This window comes from Pseudophryne corroboree, chromosome 4 (assembly GCF_028390025.1).
Source record: "Pseudophryne corroboree isolate aPseCor3 chromosome 4, aPseCor3.hap2, whole genome shotgun sequence".
In the NCBI taxonomy this organism is placed as follows: Eukaryota; Metazoa; Chordata; class Amphibia; order Anura; family Myobatrachidae; genus Pseudophryne; species Pseudophryne corroboree.
This window is the reverse complement of record NC_086447.1, coordinates 779,636,432-779,660,894: the sequence shown is the minus strand read 5'-3', so window position 1 is coordinate 779,660,894 and position 24,463 is coordinate 779,636,432. Positions and strand designations below refer to the sequence as shown.

General features: G+C 44.0%; 1 protein-coding gene across 5 annotated transcripts in view; it reads right to left on the bottom strand.

Annotated features, from left to right (window-relative positions):
* Positions 1–2,212: 2,212 nt before the first annotated feature.
* TRERF1 (transcriptional regulating factor 1) overlaps positions 2,213–24,463 on the bottom strand; it is a 366,725-nt gene continuing 344,474 nt past the window's right edge. For all 5 annotated transcript variants that reach the window (XM_063918304.1, XM_063918300.1, XM_063918302.1 and 2 more), the window contains one exon: positions 2,213–3,025. In XM_063918304.1, coding sequence (XP_063774374.1) covers positions 2,701–3,025 — 325 coding nt within the window. In that variant the 3' untranslated portion in view covers positions 2,213–2,700. The remainder of the gene's footprint in view (positions 3,026–24,463) is intronic.

The window sequence follows — 24,463 nt, the reverse complement described above, 5'->3', positions numbered from 1 at the left end:
ATGATGATGAGCACAGATCAATGATATAGGTGCACATTTAACAGGCAGTAAATAAAAAACAACCATTATAAATAGGATTACCATACTATCTCTTTTTATCGGGACAGTCATAAATTACACAGGTTCTGTTGCTGATTAAAACCAGATGAAATGCAGGCTTGAACTCAGCCAGCCACAGAACCTGTGTAATTCATGAGTGTCCTTGTTTAAAGGCATGTGATGGAGATAAAGTACCAGCCAATCAACTCCTAGCTGCCATGTCACAGGCTGTGTTTGAAAAATGATAGGTAGGAGCTAGTTGGATGGGACTCCAGTTACTTTATCTCCATCCAAGGCTTAGTAAATAGACTCCCCCCCCCCCTCCCCCAGTATGGTAAGCCTAACTATAACCCATATAAAAGCACTAGATAATACCCTTTTAATAAAAAAATAATATTATTTTAAAACATTGCTAAAATAGAATCAAATATTTAACAAACTTTGCTTAGAACGTGTCATTCATTTGTGTATGAAATACAGCTGAAATACAGCAGGAACAGTTTGTTTTTAAAAATGTCGATAGACTATGGCAGTAGACTTTGGTCATCACCGGTAGGAGGCTCAGGGTATATTGTACATTACACACTCAGGGCTCCTGCCATGTGTAATAGTAAAGTGAGCGCTAATGCACACATATCATTACTTATCCAGACGGAAGGCATCTTTTACTACAGTGTAACCTACTGCACACCTAATACCACAGAGCAGGACTGTACCTGAGACCATTACCTATATTCCTGAGTACTTGGTTCATGTGGAACAGTTATAACCAGATCACCAAATAAGCTGGATTCAAACTTCCCTAGTGTTTACTTGAGTACAGAGAAATGACAAAGTCATTATTCATTATGCAAAAACTAAAATTTCTGCTATTGGGTAACTTTATAGACTCCTGGGATAGCCACAAAAGGTCCCCGTGGGGTTTAAAATTCATCTTTGGATATAGAACAAGAAAGAAGAACATGGATGCAACAGAACAGCCCATATATTAATGTGTGTGGTCTATTGGTATATAAACACACTCCATGATCATATGGGGTGCAGATGTGAGTTCAGGTGTGACGGCTAGTGCCACAAATGTAAATGGCTGTGTGATGATCCCTACATTGGCCATCTTTCCCCACACCAAATACAATCTGTCAGAGAACAGTATTGAAACACCTGTATGAAGAAACCTAACCCCTTGTGCAGAAGGGGGGACACATATATCACGCCCAATCTCCTTTCTAAAGTGATCCCCGTTAACGTACATATTGCGCCCATAGTAATCAGGTTTAGCTGCATAAAGGGATAGGGTGCCTCGCTGCTCCGGGGGTAGCGAGCTGAAATTATGATACCATGCCCGTCAGCAGAAACAGAACGGTTGTGGAAGGGGGTGGAAAGAACTGAATACCGCCCATAATGTAAATAAGACATATCTATTTGTTAGCATCAAATTGATGACTGATTTCTAGTGAAAGTCTGTGACTACTGATAGGTTAGAAGGGATACAGAGGCAGAGTGTCAGAAAACAAAGTACAGGTATGCAGAGCTATAGCAGCGTGTACAGTAAGCTCAGTTTTTTGTAAGATAGTTACTCTAGATGTGTAGTCTATTACCACATAAAACTAAAGAAGTAGCTTCGGGTGAAGTTGGATGAGATAAACAAAAGGCAGACATATGTACTAAAGGTACAGCACTACTTTGCCAGGTCTGCTGGGTCCTGACTCCCTCTTACAGTCCATGAGACAATCACCTGTCTTATTCACAGGCGAGGGGATTAACACCCACTGCTTGTTCCGCATAGGCCGAAGGAGAAAAGAACCATGGGTGACCACGGTGGAACTGACAAGCGGAATTTGAGTCAGTTCTTTTTTTTCTTCTCTACAAACCTCGCCTCAAACGTAATTTTTGTTTTTTAAGGAAAAATTTTTTTCAAAATAGGCATCCAGGGTTCCAATATGAGTTTGGTTCAAAACTTACATACCGAAAGCATTGCCATGATCATTTCAGTTGATTCACTTATCAGGACAACAACATAGAATTAAAATAATTAGAATGTGTTTAGTCAGCACAGTGAGTTGAAAGCTGCAAAAATGTTTCTGCGTATCAGATGTCCCTAAGAATATGTAATGCTTAATCGATGAATATGTGTTGCCAGGATACCCTATTTACATAATAATGCATCAGGACATGTCAGTTAACCTCTATTTACTTACATTCCAAATATCACTCACTTACTTGTGGGTCCATAAGGTAAAACCTAATGCAGGAGAAATGTCACCAGTTCGGTCTACAAAATGGCTGCCAATACTAGGTATAGGTGACATATGTATTAATGGACACAATTCCTTTCTAATTACATTGTAAACAGCTTGAAAGACACTGCACATTTATCACGTGTGTGTGTGTGTGTGTCTGCGTTAATATAAAATTTATTTTTATTTTTGCAAGGAAGAATAAAAATGGTCCATTCTACCAGAAAGCTACATAGTTCTGTTTATAGCCAGTAAATACATTTGTGATAGTGGCAATAGGGCATCTAAAATGATGTTTATGGAACCCACCTATTAGCCAGTTATAATAATATTCCCTTAAATATAATCCCTCTGGTATATCTGATTCTATGAGAGGAAACAGAGACTTCTCCAGTTGCCTTGGTGGCCAATAAAGGACACCAAGCTACAAATCGGCCCCATCCTGCAGCAGATCGATGTCTTCATCATCCAATATTAGATCGGAGTGCATGACCTCTGTCTCCTCCAGAACATCTTCTAAATCCTGGGCCACATCATTGTCAAAATCCTCATCCATGGCTGTAATCAGGCTGAAGTGATCATACAGTGTGACAGCGTCAGTGGGCAGAGCAGTTCTCACTATGGTCTTTGCAATAGTGTCCGCCATCTCAGCCGCTACAGCTGCTTTCTGGGATCTCTGCCTCTGCTGTTCTTCCTGCTGTCTGTGAGTCTTCATGTGCGCATTGCGACTCTTGATCTTGTAGAAGACCCTGTAGGGGATGGTTACAATAGTGTTATACATGGCTGATATACGTTTTGCTCCAAATAAGTCTTGGTACAGCATTGTAACTGTGTGCGTTTGTTGGAACAGCTGTCACAAATTATGGATCAGAGCTTTCTAAATAGCCCTTTCCTGGTGACTTTCTTTGCATTTTCATCAGTGGAACAGCCTCCCATCAGAGGTGGTAGAGGCTAAGACTGTAGAGCAATTTAAACATGCTTGGGATAGGCATATGAATATTCTTATAAAGAACTAAGAATCAAATAGGGTTGAGGTTACCGAAAGGTTAAAAAAAAGGGCCGACTAGATGGCCAAGTGGTTCTTATCCGCCGTCAAATTCTATGTTTCTATGTTTCAAATTCTAGTAAATGTATTTTGCCAGCCGCAAAACCTCTCAATAGAAGACATAAGTAACAGTGACACCTACAGGCTAACTTAGGGAACAGCTCAAACAATTGCTAGGATGTAATGAAGTCCGAGATCGGCGGCCGAGCAGGATGCCGGCCGAACTTGGACATTTTTTTAAAGGGGCAATCATGTACAAGGCTAAACCATGTCTTGTACACAATTGCCCCTTTAAGAAAATGTCCGAGTTCGGCCGGCATCCCGCACGGCTGCCGGACTTCATTACATCCCACCCAATATGTTTTCTGAAACAAAGTTGAATTATATTTCATTTAAAATGCCACATTAAAGTAACACTGACTACAACTCTCCTTTAAAGTTGACTTACCACTAGCTGTAACTGTTATTTTTTTCCTTTAACTGCATAATATCTCTGGTGAAAGCCTGACGTGAGTTTAACCAGTACCTCAGTGCAGCCTATCCATTAACTAGAAACTCACCGTGTCACTGATTTACAATAAAATGAAAGGCTGCATTCTATGACTACTGACCTATTCTAAAAAATGGTGGCATCCCCTATGTCTTAAAAGGGAATACATACTTTTTACCGATGGCCGGGATCACGGCTGTCATGATCCCGACAGCGGGATCCCGGGCCCCCAGTATGCCAGTAGCAGGGGGAGCGATAGAAAGCCCCTTGCAGGCTCGCTGCGCTCACCACACTACGGTCACGGTGTCTCGCTGCGCTCACTGCAGGTTATATTCTTCCTCTATGGGTGTCGTGGACACCCATAGAGGGAGAAAAGCCTGCTGCGCCGGGATTTCAGCTGCGGCATTCACCGCCTGTCGGGACTCCGGCGTCGGCACTGTGACCACAGGGATCCTGACAGGCGGTCTCGGGATCGCCTCCCCTTAAAAGTGCTGAGAAAAAATTTATACAAATTTGTGATTTCTACAGCAGGGGAATTTTTTGAATGGAATAATACTCAGTTATGGTTACAGATATGTCCGTGGCCGAGACATGAATTGTTGGCAATACTAAATCAATGGTGCAGATTTTATGTATTTTCCTAATATTTCAATGAGACTACATTTGTTATGTTTTCAATTCACCCATCATATCTTTGTATATGGTTCTGCCGGATTCACACCTGATCACACTGAATGATACACCAGTTTGGGTTGTGAATATGATGCTGCGACAATGTGTAATATATGTTGTGTGTCTCTAGCTTTGTCCTGAGCTTTATTTAATAAAAGTATTTTTTTTTTCATTAACACATACAAGGTGACCCCAACACTTGTTTCTGCCTTATATAAATCAGCTTTGTAGATCTTCATTTCAATACATAGAATATATATACATAGAATAAGCTACTCAGCCTCTTTTCTCAGTCTGTGAGTGCCGCCGACCCTTCTCTCTCTCTCTCTCTCTCTATATATATATATATATATATATAGGTTGAGTATCCCTTATCCAAAATTCAAAATCCCACATTTTTGGGTCCCCTACTGAGAGAATGACATATATATTATGTATTAAGTGTATATATAAATATATTAGTAACATAGTAACTAAGGTAGAAAAAAGACAATTGTCCATCGAGTTCAACCTATTTGTGGTCTCCTATGCAGTCTTATTATAGAACTAGTTATTTTTATGTTATTACCAGTTATTTATATAGCGCACACATATTCCGCAGCGCTTTACAGAGAATATTTGGCCATTCACCTCAGTCCCTGCCCCAGTGGAGCTTACAATCTATATTCCCTACCACATGTACACGTTAGGACTAGTTATAATAAGAATTTACTCACCGGTAATTCCATTTCTCGTAGTCCGTAGTGGATGCTGGGAACTCCGTAAGGACCATGGGGAATAGCGGGCTCCGAAGGAGGCTGGGCACTCTAGAAAGATTTATGACTACCTGGTGTGCACTGGCTCCTCCCACTATGACCCTCCTCCAAGCCTCAGTTAGGACACTGTGCCCGGACGAGCTGACATAATAAGGAAGGATTTTGAATCCCGGGTAAGACTCATACCAGCCACACCAATCACACCGTACAACTCGTGATACTATATCCAGTTTGACAGTATGAAAACAACTGAGCCTCTCAACAGATGGCTCAACAATAACCCTTTAGTTAGCAATAGCTATTTACAAGTATTGCAGACAATCCGCACTTGGGATGGGCGCCCAGCATCCACTACGGACTACGAGAAATAGAATTACCGGTGAGTAAATTCTTATTTTCTCTGACGTCCTAGTGGATGCTGGGAACTCCGTAAGGACCATGGGGATTATACCAAAGCTCCCAAACGGGGGGGAGAGTGCGTATGACTCTGCAGCACCGAATGAGAGAACTCCAGGTCCTCCTCAGCCAGGGTATCAAATTTGTAGAATTTTGCAAACGTGTTTGCCCCTGACCAAGTAGCTGCTTGGCAAAGTTGTAAAGCCGAGACCCCTCGGGCAGCCGCCCAAGATGAGCCCACCTTCCTTGTGGAATGGGCATTTACAGATTTTGGCTGTGGCAGGCCTGCCACAGAATGTGCAAGCTGAATTGTACTACAAATCCAGCGAGCAATAGTCTGCTTAGAAGCAGGAGCACCCAGCTTGTTGGGTGCATACAGGATAAACAGCGAGTCAGATTTTCTGACTCCAGCCGTCCTGGAAACATATATTTTCAGGGCCCTGACCACGTCTAGCAACTTGGAGTCCTCCAAGTCCCTAGTAGCCACAGGCACCACAATAGGCTGGTTCAGGTGAAACGCTGACACCACCTTAGGGAGAAACTGGGGACGAGTCCTCAATTCTGCCCTATCCATATGGAAAATCAGATAAGGGCTTTTACATGATAAAGCCGCCAATTCTGACACTCGCCTGGCTGAAGCCAAGGCCAATAACATGACCACTTTCCACGTGAGATATTTCAGATCCACGGTTTTTAGTGGCTCAAACCAATGTCATTTTAAGAAACTCAACACCACGTTGAGATCCCAAGGTGCCACAGGAGGCACAAACGGGGGCTGAATATGCAGCACTCCTTTCACAAATGTCTGAACTTCAGGTACTGAAGCTAGTTCTTTTTGAAAGAAAATCGACAGAGCCGAGATCTGTACTTTAATGGAGCCTAGTTTTAGGCCCATATTCACTCCTGCTTGCAGGAAATGCAGAAATCGACCAAGTTGAAATTCCTCTGTTGGGGCCTTTTCGGCCTCGCACCATGCAACATATTTCCGCCATATGCGGTGATAATGATTTGCCGTAACATCTTTCCTGGCTTTAATAAGCGTAGGAATGACTTCCTCCGGAATGCCCTTTTCCTTCAGGATCCGGCGTTCAACCGCCATGCCGTCAAACGCAGCCGCGGTAAGTCTTGGAACAGACAGGGCCCCTGCTGTAGCTGGTCTTGTCTGAGCGGCAGAGGCCACGGGTCCTCTGAGATCATCTCTTGAAATTCCGGGTACCACGCTCGTCTTGGCCAATCCGGAACCACGAGAATTGTGTTTACTCCTCGCTTTCTTATTATTCTCAATACCTTTGGTATGAGAGGCAGAGGAGGGAACACATAAACCGACTGGTACACCCACGGTGTCACTAGAGCGTCCACAGCTATCGCCTGAGGGTCCCTTGACCTGGCGCAATATCTTTTTAACTTTTTGTTGAGGCGGGACGCCATCATGTCCACCTGTGGTTTTTCCCAACGGTTTACCAGCATCTGGAAGACTTCTGGATGAAGTCCCCACTCTCCCGGGTGGAGGTCGTGTCTGCTGAGGAAGTCTGCTTCCCAGTTGTCCACTCCCGGAATGAACACTGCTGACAGTGCTAGTACATGATTCTCCGCCCATCTGAGAATTCTTGTGGCTTCTGCCATTGCCATCCTGCTTCTTGTGCCGCCCTGTCGATTTACATGGGCGACTGCCGTGATGTTGTCTGACTGGATCAGCACCGGCTGGTGTAGGAGCAGGGATTTTGCTTGACTTAGGGCATTGTAAATGGCCCTTAGTTCCAGAATATTTATGTGAAGGGAAGTCTCCTGACTCGACCATAGTTCTTGCCCGTGTGACTGCCCCCCAGCCTCGAAGGCTGGCATCCGTGGTCACCAGGACCCAGTCCTGTATGCCGAACCTGCGGCCCTCTAGAAGATGGGCACTCTGCAGCCACCACAGTAGAGACACCCTGGTTCTTGGAGACAGGGTTATTAAGCGATGCATCTGAAGATGCGATCCGGACCATTTGTCCAACAGGTCCCACTGAAAGATTCTGGCATGGAACCTGCCGAAGGGAATTGCTTCGTAAGAAGCTACCATCTTTCCCAGGACCCGCGTGCAGTGATGCACCGATACCTGTTTTGGTTTCAGGAGGTCTCTGACTAGAGATGACAACTCCCTGGCTTTCTCCTCCGGGAGAAACACTTTTTTCTGGACTGTATCCAGAATCATACCCAGGAACAGTAGACGTGTCGTCGGAACCAGCTGTGACTTTGGGACATTCAGAATCCAGCCGTGCTGGTGCAGCACTTCCTGAGATAGTGCTACTCCCACCAACAACTGTTCCTTGGACCTCGCCTTTATTAGGAGATCGTCCAAGTACGGGATAATTAAAACTCCCTTTTTTCGAAGGAGTATCATCATTTCCGCCATAACCTTGGTAAATACCCTCGGTGCCGTGCACAGTCCAAACGGCAGCGTCTGGAATTGGTAATGGCAATCCTGTACCACAAATCTGAGGTACTCCTGGTGAGGATGGTAAATGGGGACATGCAAGTAAGCATCCTTGATGTCCAGGGATACCATGTAATCCCCCTCGTCCAGGCTTGCAATAACCGCCCTGAGCGATTCCATCCTGAACTTGAATTTTTTTATGTATGTGTTCAAGGATTTCAAATTTAAAATGGGTCTCACCGAACCGTCCGGTTTCGGCACCACAAATAGTGTGGAATAGTAACCCCAGCCTTGTTGAAGTAGGGGTACCTTGATTATCACCTGCTGGGAATACAGCTTGTGAATTGCCGCTAGCACCGCCTCCCTGTCTGAGGGAGCAATCGGCAAGGCAGATTTTAGGAACCGGTGGGGTGGAGACGCCTCGAATACCAGTTTGTACCCCTGAGATACTATTTGAAGGATCCAGGGATCCACCTGTGAGCGAGCCCACTGATCGCTGAAATTCTTGAGGCGGCCCCCCACCGTACCTGGCTCCGCCTGTGGAGCCCCACCGTCATGCGGCGGACTTGGAAGAAGAAGCGGGGGAGGACTTTTGCTCCTGGGAACCTGCTGTTTGTTGCAGCCTTTTTCCCCTACCTCTGCCTCTGGACAGAAAAGACCCGCCTTTTCCACGCTTGTTTTTCTGGGTCCGAAAGGACTGAACCTGATAAAACGGCGCCTTCTTAGGCTGTGAGGGGACATGGGGTAAAAATGCTGACTTCCCAGACGTTGCTGTGGAAACTAGGTCCGAGAGACCATCCCCAAATAATTCCTCACCCTTATAAGGCAAAACTTCCATGTGCCTTTTAGAATCTGCATCTCCTGTCCACTGGCGAGTCCATAAGCCTCTCCTAGCAGAAATGGACAATGCACTTACTTTAGATGCCAGCCGGCAGATTTCCCTCTGTGCATCTATCATATATAAGACTGAGTCTTTGATATGGTCTATGGTTAGCAGAATCGTGTCTCTGTCTAGTGAGTCAATATTTTCTGACAGTTTATCTGACCACGCAGCGGCAGCACTGCACATCCATGCTGACGCAATAGCTGGCCTAAGTATAATGCCTGAGTGTGTGTATACAGACTTCAGGATCGCCTCCTGCTTTCTATCAGCAGGTTCCTTGAGGGCGGCCGTATCCGGAGACGGTAGTGCCACCTTTTTAGACAAACGTGTGAGCGCTTTATCCACCCTAGGAGGTGTTTCCCAACGTGACCTATCCTCTGGCGGGAAAGGGAACGCCATTAGTACCTTCTTAGGAATTACCAATTTTTTATAAGGGAAAGCCCACGCTTCTTCACACACTTCATTTAATTCATCTGATGGGGGAAAAACTACGGGTAGTTTTTTCTCCCCAAACATAATACCCTTTTTAGTGGTACCTGTATTTATATCAGAAATGTGTAACACCTCTTTCATTGCCTCAATCATGCAGTGAATGGCCTTAGTGGGCATCAGGTTAGACTCATCGTCGTCGACACTGGTGTCAGTATCAGTGTCGACATCTGCGTCTGCGATCTGAGGTAGCGGGCGTTTCAGAGCCCCTGATGACCTTTGAGACGCCTGGACAGGCACGAACTGAGAAGTCGGCTGTCCCACATTTGGCATGTCGTCAAATTTCTTATGCAAGGAGTCTATACGTGCACTCATTTCTTTCCATAAGCTCATCCACTCAGGTGTCTGCCCCGCAGGGGGTGACATCCCTTCTAAAGGCATCTGCTCCGTCTCCACATCATTATCCTCATCAAACATGTCGACACAGCCGTACCGACACACCGCACACACACAGGGAATGCTCTAACAGAGGACAGGACCCACAAAAGCCCTTTGGGGAGACAGAGTGAGAGTATGCCAGCACACACCAGAGCGCTATATAATGCAGGGACTAACTGAGTTATGTCCCCTATAGCTGCTTTTTCTATATAAATGTATACTGCGCCTAAATTTAGTGCCCCCCCTCTCTTTTTTACCCTTTTCTGTAGTGTAGACTGCAGGGGAGAGCCAGGGAGCTTCCTTCCAGCGGAGCTGTGAGGGAAAATGGCGCCAGTGTGCTGAAGGAGATAGCTCCGCCCCTTTTCCGCGGACTATTCTCCCGCTTTTTCCTATATACTGGCAGGGGTATTTTCCACATATATAGCCTCTGGGGCTATATATTGTGGTATTTTTGCCAGCCAAGGTGTTATTATTGCTTCTCAGGGCGCCCCCCCCAGCGCTCTGCACCCTCAGTGACCGGAGTGTGAAGTGTGTGTGAGGAGCAATGGCGCACAGCTGCAGTGCTGTGCGCTACCTTGGTGAAGACTGATGTCTTCTGCCGCCGATTTTCCGGACCTCTTCTTGCTTCTGGCTCTGTAAGGGGGACGGCGGCGCGGCTCCGGGACCGAACACCAAGGCTGGGCCTGCGGTCGATCCCTCTGGAGCTAATGGTGTCCAGTAGCCTAAGAAGCCCAAGCTGGCTGCAAGCAGGCAGGTTCGCTTCTTCTCCCCTTAGTCCCTCGCTGCAGTGAGCCTGTTGCCAGCAGGTCTCACTGAAAATAAAAAACCTAATTTCTATACTTTCTTTCTAAAGCCTCAGGAGAGCCCCTAGTGTGCATCCAACCTCGGCCGGGCACAAAATCTAACTGAGGCTTGGAGGAGGGTCATAGTGGGAGGAGCCAGTGCACACCAGGTAGTCATAAATTTTTCTAGAGTGCCCAGCCTCCTTCGGAGCCCGCTATTCCCCATGGTCCTTACGGAGTTCCCAGCATCCACTAGGACGTCAGAGAAATTAACTATAATGCGTGCCTACGCACCATAACCCTGAAGATCTTTATCCAATAGGAATTTAGCTTACCTCTTTCTTAAAGGTGTTGACTGAGTCCGAAGTTACTACTCTCTCAGGCAGGGAATTCCAAACACGAATTGTCCTTACTGTGAAAAACCTTTTCGCCTCAATGTGCGGAAACTCCTCTCCTCTAACCTAAGCGAGTGACAACGTGCCCTCTGTGCTGATCTTATTGAAAACAGGTCCCTCCCAAGCTCTGTGTATTGACCCATTATATATTTGTAGATGTTGATCATGTCCCCTCTTAGTCTCCTCTTTTCCAATGTAAACATGCCTAGCCTTGCAAGCATTTCCTCGCATTCCAGCGTCTCCATGCCCTTGATTAGTTTGGTCGCCTGCCTCTGAACCTTTTCTAGCTCCAGGATATCCTTTTTGTAATATGGGGGGTAATTCTGATTTAATCGCAGCTTCAAGTTTGTTAGCAATTGGGCAAAACCATGTGCACTGCAGGGGAGGCAGATATAACATGTGCAAAGAGAGATAGATTTGGGTGTGGTGTGTTCAATCTGCAATCTAAATTGCAGTGTAAAAATAAAGCAGCCAGTATTTACCCTGCATAGAAACAAAATAACCCACCCAAATCTAACTCTCTCTGCAAATGTTATATCTGCCCCCCCTGCAATGCACATGGTTTTTCCCAACTGCTAAAAAATTTCCTGCTGCGATCAACTTGGAATTACCCCCAAGGTGCCCAAAATTGCACACAGTATTCAAGATGAGGCCTCACTAGTGATTTATATAATGGGAGTATAATACTCTCGTCCCTTGCATCAATTCCCCGTTTTATGCATGCTAATATTTTATTAGCCTTCTTTGCTGCACTCCTACTTTGGGTACTGCTGCTTAATTTGTTATCTATGTGAACCCCTAAGTCTTTTTCCAGTACAGAATCCCCTAATATTACCCCATTTAGTATGTAGGTGTTATTTTTGGTCTTGCCCCCACAGTGCATTACCTTACACTTGTCTGTGTTGAATCTCATTCTCCATTTTGCTGCCCGTGCTTCCAGTTTAGTTAAGTCGCTCTGAAGAGACTCAGCATCCCCCTCCGTATTTATAATCTTACACAATTTGGTATCGTCTGCGAAAATTGATACCATGCTCCCTAGACCTACTGTTAGGTCGTTGATGAAAATGTTGAACAAAAGTGGTCCAAGTACCGACCCTTGTGGCACACCACATAATACTTTAGTCCAATTTGAAAATGATCCATTGACCACAATGCGCTGCTCCCTATTATCTAACCAATTACTGACCCAAGTGCATATTGTGCTCCCTAGCCCTATTTCTTGTAGCTTGTAGATAAGACACGTGTGGTACAGTGTCGAAAGCTTTGGCAAAGTCTAAAAAGATTATATCCACCTCCTTACCCTGATTCAGGTTCGCACTTACTGTTTCATAAAAGCCAAGTAAGTTGGTCTGACATGATCTGTCCTTCACAAATCCATGTTGGTTCCTTTTAATGACCTTATTTGCTTCAAGGAACTTTTGAATACTGTCCCTTAGAATAGCTTCCAATACTTTCCCCACTATAGATGTAAGACTAACTGGTCTATAATTACCTGGATCAGCTTTGCTCCCCTTTTTAAATTTCGGCACTACCTCCGCTATACGCCAGTCTTTGGGAACCATACCCGATTTAACCGAATCCATGAAGATCAAAAATAGAGGTCTTGCTAGTTCAGCGTGCAGCTCCATAAGAACCCTCGGGTGAATTCCATCGGGACCAGGTGACTTACTAATCTTTAACTTTTTTAATCGGTCACAGACTACCTCCTCACTTTAGCATTTAGCAGTGGGACATTATCTTTGTTGAAATTTTGCGTTGGACCCAGCATTTGGTCCTCTCTGGTAAATACCATTGAAAAAAAATTGTTTAGTATGTTTGCTATGTCATTATCATTTTTTATTAATACTCCCCTCTTGTCCTTTAAAGGGTCTATACTCTCCTTCTTTAGTCTCTTGCTGTTGATGTACTTAAAAAAAATTTTGGGATTCACTTTGCTTTCCTTTGCTACTAGTTTTTCAGTTTCTACTTTAGCCGCTCTTATTCCTTTTTTGCATATTTTGTTACAGTCCTTATAGTGTTGAAATGACTCTGCATCCCCCACAGATTTGTATTTTTTAAATGCTTGTCTTTTTTTGTCCATTAATTCCTTTATATTTTTGTTAAACCACATTGGTTTGGGATTTTTATTCCTTTATTTGCTGTTGGTGGGAATAAATTTACGAGTATTATTAATTAGCAGTGATTTTAATACATCCCATTTCTCTGTAGTATTTTTTCCTTGAAACAGAATTTCCCATTCAATGTCCCTTAACGCTTCCTTCATCATGTCAAAGTTGGCTTTGCTAAAGTTTAGAGTCCTAGTTGAGCCAGTATAGGGCTACTTATGAAAACTGATATTGAATGTGACCATATTGTGGTCGCTGTTACCTATGGACTCCCCTACTTAAATATTTGATACCAATAGTACCAGGTCTAAGATTGCATTGTACCTAGTTGGTTCCTCGAGTAATTGAACAAAGTAGTTATCATTTAGCGTGTTTAAAAACATATTGCACCTAGCAGTATCACATGAATTGATTTTCCAGTTTATCTCGGGATAGTTAAAGTCTCCCATCATTACTATGTCTCCTAGATAATATACATACATATGTGTCATTATCTCAGTAGGGAAACCAGAAATGTGTTATTTTGAATTTTGGATAAGGGATACTCAACCTGTGCATATATATATATATATACAGTTGTGCTCATAAGTTTACATACCCTAGCAGAATTTGTGATTTTCTGGCTATTTGTCAGAGAATATGAATGATAACTCACAAACTTTTCTTTCATTCATGGTTAGTGGTTGGGTGAAGCCATTTATTTCCAAGCAACTGTGTTTACTCTTTTTAAATCATAATGACAACAGAAACTACCCAAATGACCCTGATCAAAAGTTTACATACCCTGGAGATTTTGGCCTGATAACATGCACACAAGTTGACACAAATGGGTTTGAATGGCTACTAAAGGTAACCATCCTCACCTGTGATCTGTTTGCTTGTAATCATTGTGTGTGTATAAAAGGTCAGTGAGTTTATGGACTCCTGAAAGACCCTTGCATCTTTCATCCAGTGCTGCACTGACGTGTCTGGATTCTGAGTCATGGGGAAAGCAAAAGAATTGTCAAAGGATCTGCGGGAAAAGGTTATTGAACTGTATAAAACAGAAAAGGGTTATAAACCTTATATCCAAGCAATTGAGAATGCCAATCAGCAGTGTTCAAACTCTAATTAAGAAGTGGAAAATGAGGGATTCTGTGGAAACCAAATCACGGTCAGGTAGACCAACAAAAATTTCCGCCACAACTGCCAGGAAAATTGTTCGGGATGCAAAGAAAAATCCACAAATAACTTCAGCTGAAATACAGGACTCTCTGAAAAAAAGTGGCGTGGTTGTTTCAAGATGCACAATAAGAAGGCATTTGAAGAAAAATGGGCTGCATGGTCGAGTCGCCAGAAGAAAGCCATTACTACGCAAATGCCACAAAGCATCCCGCTTACAATACTCCAAACAGCACAGAGACAAGCCTCAAAACTTCTGGAACAAAGTCATTTGGAGTGATGAGACCAAAATTTAACTTTTTGGCCACAACCATAAAGGCACTGGAAACTTGGTCAAAGTTGATGGCAAGATGAATGCAGCATGTTATCAGAAAATACTGGAGGAAAATTTGCACTCATCATCCCAGAAGCTGTGCATGGGATGTACCTGGACGTTCCAACATGACAATGATCCAAAACACAAGGCCAAGTCGACCTGTCATTGGCTACAGGACATTTCTCTCTACTTATTCTCCTTGATCTCTCTGCTGCTTTTGACACTGTTGACCACTCTCTTCTCATACAAACACTACAATCCCTAGGTATTCAGGACACAGCCCTTTCTTGGTTCTCATCCTACCTATCTAATCGCTCCTTCAGTGTTCGTTTCTCTGATTCCACCTCTCCTTCGCTACCTCTCTCAGTTGGAGTACCGCAAGGCTCAGTCCTAGGTCCTCTGCTTTTCTCTATCTATACCACATCTCTTGGCAAACTAATCAACTCTTTCGGATTTCAGTACCATCTGTATGCGGATGATACTCAAATCTACCTATCCTCCCCTGATTTGTCACCATCTGTATTGGGCCGTGTCACTGAATGCCTTTCTGCCATTTCATCTTGGATGACATCTCGCCACCTCAAACTTAATATTTCCAAAACAGAATTAATTATATTTCCACCGGCCAATAGTAGTTTCCAACCTGATATCTCTATCACTGTTGAGAACTCTGCAATCACCCCTACCCCACAAGCTCGCTGCCTAGGTGTCATTCTTGACTCTGAGCTGTCCTTTGTTACCCACATTCAATCTGTCTCAAGATCATGTTACATACATCTAAGAAACATATCCAAAATACGCCCTTATCTTACACAAGACACAGCAAAAACTCTAATCCATGCTCTCATTATCTCCCGCATTGATTATTGTAATAGTCTCCTGACCGGTCTTCCCAAACATAAGCTCTCACCACTACAATCCATTTTGAATGCAGCTGCGAGGCTAATCTTCCTTGCCAGACGTTCATCGTCTGCAGATCCGCTCTGTCAGTCCCTCCATTGGTTACCGGTATTCTACCGTATTAAATATAAAATACTTTTACTCACATACAAGGCTATTAACCAAACTGCACCAACATACATCTCTTCACTCATCTCAAAATATCTCCCTACCCGACCTCTCCGCTCTGCACAAGACCTACGTCTCTCATCCACACGCATTACTTGTTCACACTCAAAATTACAGGACTTTATCCGGGCTTCACCCACTCTGTGGAATGCCCTCCCACGCACAGTAAGACTCGCCTCTAGTCTCCAAACCTTTAAATGTTCCCTGAAAACTCACCTCTTCAGACAAGCCTATCAAATTCCAGACCCACCCACATAACCTTCAGTGCTTCCCTATCTAATTACATCCTCTGTAGAGTATTCATAACATCACATATCTTGTCTTTCTTTAGTCTCACACCCTCCTGACACTTGGATAACTTTGTGGGGTATCATCATACAACCCATTAAGAACCTAGCAATCTGGTGGACCATTATGCAATAGGTAGCATCAATCCTTGTGTATCTATGCCTATTTCCCTATAGATTGTAAGCTTGCGAGCAGGGCCTTCCTACCTCTGTCTGTCTGTTTTTACCCAGTTTTGTTCTATTACTGTTGTTCTAATTGTAAAGCGCAACGGAATATGCTGCGCTATATAAGAAACTGTAAATAAATAAATAAATAAATAAATAAATACAGCAGAATAAAGTGAAGTTTCTGGAGTGGCCAACTCAGTCTCCTGACCTCAATATCATTGAGCCACTCTGGGGAGATCTCAAACGTGCAGTTCATGCAAGACAGCCCAGGAATTTACAGGAACTGGAGGCTTTTTGCCAAGACGAATGGGCAGCTTTACCATCTGAGAAAATAAAGAGCCTCATCCACAACTACCACAAAAGACTTCAAGCTGTCATTGATGTTAAAGGGGGCAATACACGGTATTAAGAACTGGGGTATGCAAACTTTTGATCAGGGTCATTTGGGTAGTTTCTGTTGTCACTATGATTTAAAAAGAGTAAACACAGTTATTTGACAATAAATGGCTTCACCCAACCACTAACCATGAGTGAAAGAAAAGTTTGTGAGTTATCATTCAGATTCTCTGACAAATGGCCAGAAAATCACAAATTCTGCTAGGGTATGTAAACTTATGAGCACAACTGTATATATATATATACATACACATACACACTGCTCAAAAAAATAAAGGGAACACTAAAATAACACATCCTAGATCTGAATGAATGAAATATTCTTATTAAATACTTTGTTCTTTACATAGTTGAATGTGCTGACAACAAAATCACACAAAAATTATCAATGGAAATCAAATTTATTAACCCATGGAGGTCGGGATTTGGAGTCACCCTCAAAATTAAAGTGGAAAAACACACTACAGGCTGATCCAACTTTGATGTAATGTCCTTAAAACAAGTCAAAATGAGGCTCAGTAGTGTGTGTGGTTTCCACGTGCCTGTATGACCTCCCTACAACGCCTGGGCATGCTCCTGATGAGGTTGCAGAGGGTCTCCTGAGGGATCTCCTCCCAGACCTGGACTAAAGCATCCGCCAACTCCTGGACAGTCTGTGGTGCAACGTGGCATTGGTGGATGGAGCGAGACATGATGTCCCAGATGTGCTCAATTGGATTCAGGTCTGGGGAACGGGCGGGCCAGTCCATAGCATCAATGCCTTCGTCTTGCAGGAACTGCTGACACTCTCCAGCCACATGAGGTCTAGCATTGTCTTGCATTAGGAGGAACCCAGGGCCAACCGCACCAGCATATGGTCTCACAAGGGGTCTGAGGATCTCATCTCGGTACCTAATGGCAGTCAGGCTACCTCTGGCGAGCACATGGAGGGCTGTGCGGCCCCCCAAAGAAATGCCACCCCACACCATTACTGACCCACTGCCAAACAGGTCATGCTGGAGGATGTTGCAGGCAGCAGAACGTTCTCTTTGGCGTCTCCAGACTCTGTCACGTCTGTCACATGTGCTCAGTGAGAATCTGCTTATATCTGTGAAGAGCACAGGGCGCCAGTGGCGAATTTGCCAATCTTGGTGTTCTCTGGCAAGTGCCAAACGTCCTGCATGGTGTTGGGCTGTAAGCATATCCCCCACCTGTGGGCGTCGGGCCTTCATACCACTCTCACGGAGTCTGTTTCTGATCGTTTGAGTAGACACATGCACATTTGTGGCTTGCTGGAGGTCATTTTGCAGGGCTCTGGCAGTGCTCCTCCTGTTCCTCCTTGCACAAAGGCGGAGGTAGCGGTCCTGCTGCTGGGTTGTTGCCCTCCTACGGCCTCCGTCACATCTCCTGATGTACTGGCCTGTCTCCTGGTAGCGCCTCCATGCTCTGGACACTACGCTGACAGACACAGCAAACCTTCTTGCCACAGCTCGTATTGATGTGCCATCCTGGATGAGCTGCACTACCTGAGCCACTTGTGTGGGTTGTAGGGAGATCATACAGGCACGTGGAGGCCACACACACTACTGAGCCTCATTTTGACTTGTTTTAAGGACATTACATCAAAGTTGGATCAGCCTGTAGTGTGTTTTTCCACTTTAATTTTGAGGGTGACTCCAAATCCCGAACTCCATGGGTTAATAAATTTGATTTCCATTGATAATTTTTGTGTGATTTTGTTGTCAGCACATTCAACTATGTAAAGAACAAAGTATTTAATAAGAATATTTCATTCATTCAGATCTAGGATGTGTTATTTTAGTGTTCCCTTTATTTTTTTGAGCAGTGTATATATATATATATATATATATATATATATATATATATATGAAACGAAATAGAGGAGATGGCGCCAAGGGAGTTATATCAACGCCCTACCTAAAAACGAACCCTTACAGTACTCTCCGGATAAATTACATCAGATAACAAATACTAACATAAAAATTTATTAAAACAACATATAAACCCGACACAAATGTTCATAAGTATACAGAGTTGATACATTTACATTTGTCGCACAATTTGAACAATCAGTTTGTAGTGATGAGGAAAAAGCGTAGATATATCACTACGATTTCCTCCTTCTCCTTATTGTAGATTCGGAGGTAACATCAGATAATAGATAGATAAATAACCCAACGCGTTTCGTCTTGTTCCAAGACTTCATCAGGGGTAAAATCTCTTCATTTCAGAACATATTGTCAGCACATAAAAGGTCATTCAAAGATGTATGAACAACGTTTTAATATTTCAATGGGACTTGATTGATACAGCGGGGACCATACCTCATATATCATCAGCTTGAGTCTGACATTCAGATATTCGAATATGGGGAAGATTCATATGTGTATAGAATCTAACTGGTTCGCAAGCATAAGGAACCCTCCAGTGGTGCAGTGCTGACAGCCAAGTCTGAATGTCAGACTCAAGCTGATGATATATGAGGTATGGTCCCCGCTGTATCAATCAAGTCCCATTGAAATATTAAAACGTTGTTCATACATCTTTGAATGACCTTTTATGTGCTGACAATATGTTCTGAAATGAAGAGATTTTACCCCTGATGAAGTCTTGGAACAAGACGAAACGCGTTGGGTTATTTATCTATCTATTATCTGATGTTACCTCCGAATCTACAATAAGGAGAAGGAGGAAATCGTAGTGATATATCTACGCTTTTTCCTCATCACTACAAACTGATTGTTCAAATTGTGCGACAAATGTAAATGTATCAACTCTGTATACTTATGAACATTTGTGTCGGGTTTATATGTTGTTTTAATAAATTTTTATGTTAGTATTTGTTATCTGATGTAATTTATCCGGAGAGTACTGTAAGGGTTCGTTTTTAGGTAGGGCGTTGATATAACTCCCTTGGCGCCATCTCCTCTATTTCGTTTCATATTTCCACATTTAGTTCCTCCTAACAGGGAACTTAGAGGATACAGGCAGCCATATAATTAATTAATTTTAGTGTTTTATTTGAAATAGCGCAGTGGGAGAGTAATTCTTGTCATATATATATATATATACAGTTGTGCTCATAAGTTTACATACCCTAGCAGAATTTGTGATTTTCTGGCCATTTGTCAGAGAATCTGAATGATAACTCACAAACTTTTCTTTCACTCATGGTTAGTGGTTGGGTGAAGCCATTTATTGTCAAACAACTGTGTTTACTCTTTTTAAATTATAGTGACAACAGAAACTACCCAAATGACCCTGATCAAAAGTTTGCATACCCCAGTTCTTAATACCGTGTATTGCCCCCTTTAACATCAATGACAGCTTGAAGTCTTTTGTGGTAGTTGTGGATGAGGCTCTTTATTTTCTCAGATGGTAAAGCTGCCCATTCGTCTTGGCAAAAAGCCTCCAGTTCCCGTAAATTCCTGGGATGTCTTGCATGAACTGCACGTTTGAGATCTCCCCAGAGTGGCTCAGATCCAGTAGAAACTGAAGAAACTATTGATCTAATGTTGGATAAATTTATTGAGAGAGGGTACCCTAGGAAAGATCTACTTAAATTGAAGAAGAAGGTTCTGGATATACCTAGGGAAGAGGCACTAAAAGGAAAGTCGTCAAACTCCAAGATTAGACAACCCAAAGAAGTTAATACCATCCCTTGGGTTAATAAGTATACGGTTAATACCGATTATACTACTAAAAAAGCAAAAAAGTATTGGCCTATAGTCTCAACAGACACTGATTTACCCGCTTTGAAAAATAGTCGGTTACTCCCTAGTTATACTAGGGGCAGTAATTTAGCAGACAAACTAGTTAAATTGGATATTTTTCCTTTAACTAAGACGGAACAGATGCATTTCTTGAGACCTAAATTAGGTTGCTATCGGTGTCTTGGGTGTTCTGCATGTAACATACTTATGACGGGACCTACGTTCCATCACCCATCTACGGGTAGACAGTTTAAGATTTACCATCGTCTTACGTGTACAACAACACACGTCATATATATGCTTAAATGTCCTTGCGGACTAGCGTATATTGGTAAAACTCAAAAGCAATTCCGGGATCGGATGGCAGGACACAGAAGGGCCATCAAGCAAGCCCTAGAGAAGGGCTTTAGTGATCAGCCGGTGGTCCGCCATTGGTTGTCAGCTAGACATAGCCCCACTAGTATTAGGGCTATGTTGATAGACCATGTTCCCATATTACATAGAGGAGGCAATAGGGGGAGAACTTTATTGCAGTTAGAAACTAAGTGGATATTCAAGTTAAACACAATAGCACCAGGAGGACTGAATGAGAATTTAGGCTTACAATGTATGTTCTGAAGGTTGGTAAAAGCCACGCGATAAGTGCATAAGAATCTGCTTCACGCTATAATTAATTAGCTATATATATGTGTGACATGTTTTTTAATATATGTTAAGTCTGGTGTTGGTTGTGATTTACTATGTTTGCTGTAATTGTGTTACATTTATGCTGAGGATTATATGTATTCTTCGGTAATGTTTTTGTTTGTGTCTTGTTAGAGTACATCACTATGACAACCAACGTCATGACGTCAGCTCGCCTGTCCGGCGCCGTCTGAACGCGTAATTTTGAAGTTCCCACTATGTCTATAGCGGAGAGCGGGCGGTCAGCGGCGTGGGACAGGTGAGTAGGATTAATCAATTTTAGATAGGATTGTCTTGGTTATATAAGTGTTGTACAAGTATTGTCTGTTTGTGATGTGCTGTCCCTGACGACGGGGTATATCCCCGAAACGCAGTTGGAAAATAAGATTTTACTTACCGGTAAATCTATTTCTCGTAGTCAGTAGTGGATGCTGGGGACTCCGTAAGGACCACGGGGAATAGACGGGCTCCGCAGGAGACAGGGCACTTTAAGAAAGAATTAGGATACTGGTGTGCACTGGCTCCTCCCTCTATGTCCCTCCTCCAGACCTCAGTTAAGGAAACTGTGCCCGGAAGAGCTGACAGTACAAGGAAAGGATTTTGGAATCCAGGGCAAGACTCATACCAGCCACACCAATCACACCGTATAACTCGTGATAAACTTACCCAGTTAACAGTATGAACAACAACAGAGCATCAGATAACCCTGATGCAACCATAACATAACCCTTATTTAAGCAATAACTATATACAAGTATTGCAGAAGAAGTCCGCACTGGGACGGGCGCCCAGCATCCACTACGGACTACGAGAAATAGATTTACCGGTAAGTAAATCTTATTTTCTCTAACGTCCTAGTGGATGCTGGGGACTCCGTAAGGACCATGGGGATTATACCAAAGCTCCCAAACGGGCGGGAGAGTGCGGATGACTCTGCAGCACCGAATGAGCAAACACAAGGTCCTCTTCAGCTAGGGTATCAAACTTGTAGAACTTTGCAAAAGTGTTTGAACCTGACCAAGTAGCCGCTCGGCAAAGCTGTAATGCCGAGACCCCTCGGGCAGCTGCCCAAGAAGAGCCCACCTTCCTTGTGAAGTGGGCTTTTACTGATTTTGGAAGCGGCAATCCAGCCGCAGAATGAGCCTGCTGAATCGTGTTACAGATCCAGCGAGCAATAGTTTGCTTTGAAGCAGGAGCACCCAGCTTGTTGGATGCATACAGGATAAACAGCGACTCCGTTTTCTTGACTCTAGCCGTTCTGGCTACATAAATCTTCAAAGCCCTGACTACATCCAGTAATTCGGAATCCTCCAAGTCACGAGTAGCCACATGCACCACAATAGGTTGGTTCATATGAAAAGATGACACCACTTTTGGCAGAAATTGCGGACGAGTCCGCAATTCTGCCCTGTCCATATGGAAAACCAGATAGGGGCTTTTATATGACAAAGCCGCCAATTCTGACACACGCCTAGCCGAAGCCAAGGCTAATAGCATGACCACCTTCCACGTGAGATATTTTAACTCCACGGTTTTAAGTGGCTCAAACCAGTGTGATTTCAGGAAACTCAACACCACGTTAAGATCCCAAGGTGCCACTGGGGGCACAAAAGGGGGCTGAATATGCAGCACTCCCTTTACAAACGTCTGAACTTCAGGCAGAGAAGCCAGTTCTTTATGAAAGAAAATGGATAAGGCCGAAATCTGAACCTTAATGGAACCCAATTTAAGGCCCAAAGTCACTCCCGACTGTAGGAAGTGAAGGAAACGGCCCAGCTGGAATTCCTCCGTAGGGGCATTCCTGGCCTCACACCAAGCAATATATTTTCGCCATATACGTGTTATGATTCCCGTACTCCAGACCAGAGGAGATCTTATGGCAGAGGTCTGAGTACTGGAAAGATATGCTGGTTACGGGAGCAGGAAAGCCTAGTAACCCCTGGCGCCCTAACTCCGTTGTCTCGCCCGTGTTATCAGAAATCCCCTGCGAGACTATGGTTGCTTGAGCCCATGGCAGCCGCGTTTGAAGGGCGGATTATGTCTGCCCAACTTCGATGCCCCCTCAGGTCTTAATGGGAGACAAAGGGAAATCTGAGACAGGGTGATAACAAGGGGCCCTCTGACTAAGCAACCAGGCCAGGGGCTACAAGCTAACTAACTTAAACCAAAAGTATGTGCGGACAAACCGCCAGGGAAAAGGACAACCAAAGATCCACTGATCCGTTACTCCTATCCAGCACCGCTGGATACCAGAGTGGATTTGTGGGAGCGGAATCCTCCGCAAAAGCTCCGGAACACAATGAAACTAAATAAAAAACAGTAAGCGGTCAAGCCGCAACACACGGCTACGCCGCGACTCACGAACACCACAGGATGTTAAAGGTGCTCGGTCGGACTCAAGGAATAGATGACAACTTCCGAGTACAGGACCACTGAGGACAGGAACAACCGGATTGAGCAGGACTGGAAACTCTCTGTAACTGACACAGCAAACAGGAAGCTATCACCGGCGTCTGTGAGAAGTCCTGAGAGTGCTTAAATTTGGGAGCCCTCCAATCAAGATCCAGACAGGGTAATCACATAATCATGCCGTGCAGCTGCATGCTGTACGGCCAGGATACAATTGAACTGATTAATTAAGACCCAGCAACGGGGAACGCGGTCCGAGCGTGGCGTCCCCGTTGCTAGGGTCTGAGCGGCTCCGTGCGCCCGGCGTCTAGCGTTGCTAGGGAGCCGGCGGCTGTCTGCCTGCGGCGTCCCTAGTTGCTAGGCGCCGGGCCGCACTGACGGGCGGACCCTAGGCGCCTAACAGTACCCCCCCCTTGAGGAGGGGTCAAGGAACCCCTAAGGCCAGGTTTCTGAGGAAATTCTCGAAAAAATGCCCTTTTGAGCCTCGGGGCATGGAGATCCTCATCCAGGACCCAAGACCTTTCTTCTGGACCATAACCTCTCCAATGTACCAAAAAATAAAGCCGACCCCGGGACAACTTGGAATCGAGAACCTTCTCCACCAAGAACTCCTGCTGACCCTGTACATCTATTGGTGATTTCCCCTGAGAGATCTTGCGAGGAAATCTACTGGACGAAACATATGGTTTTAACAAGGAGCAATGGAAGGTATTTCCGATCCGTAAAGTTTTTGGTAAACGTAACCGGAACGCAACTGGATTGACTTTTTTGATAATATGAAATGGTCCAATAAATTTAGGACCCAATCTGGCTGAGGTTTGTCGAAGTTTAATGTTGCGAGTCGACAACCATACCCTATCTCCTACTTTAAAAGTGCACGGCCGCCGGAGCCTGTCAGAAATTTTTTTCTCCCGAAATGCCGCTTTTCCGAGAGCCAGGTGCACTTTTCTCCAAATGAGTTTGAGATGAGAGGTCAAGGTCAGTGAGGAGACAGAGGAATGTTGAAAAAAGGAATTAGCTCTGGGGTGAAAACCAAAAACTGTAAAAAATGGAGACACATTGGTAGAGGAATGACAGGCATTGTTGTAAGCAAACTCCGCCAACGGAAGAAACTCAGACCAGTCATTTTGGAGTTTGGCCGAGTACAAACGCAAATATTGTTTTAATGATTGATTAACTCGC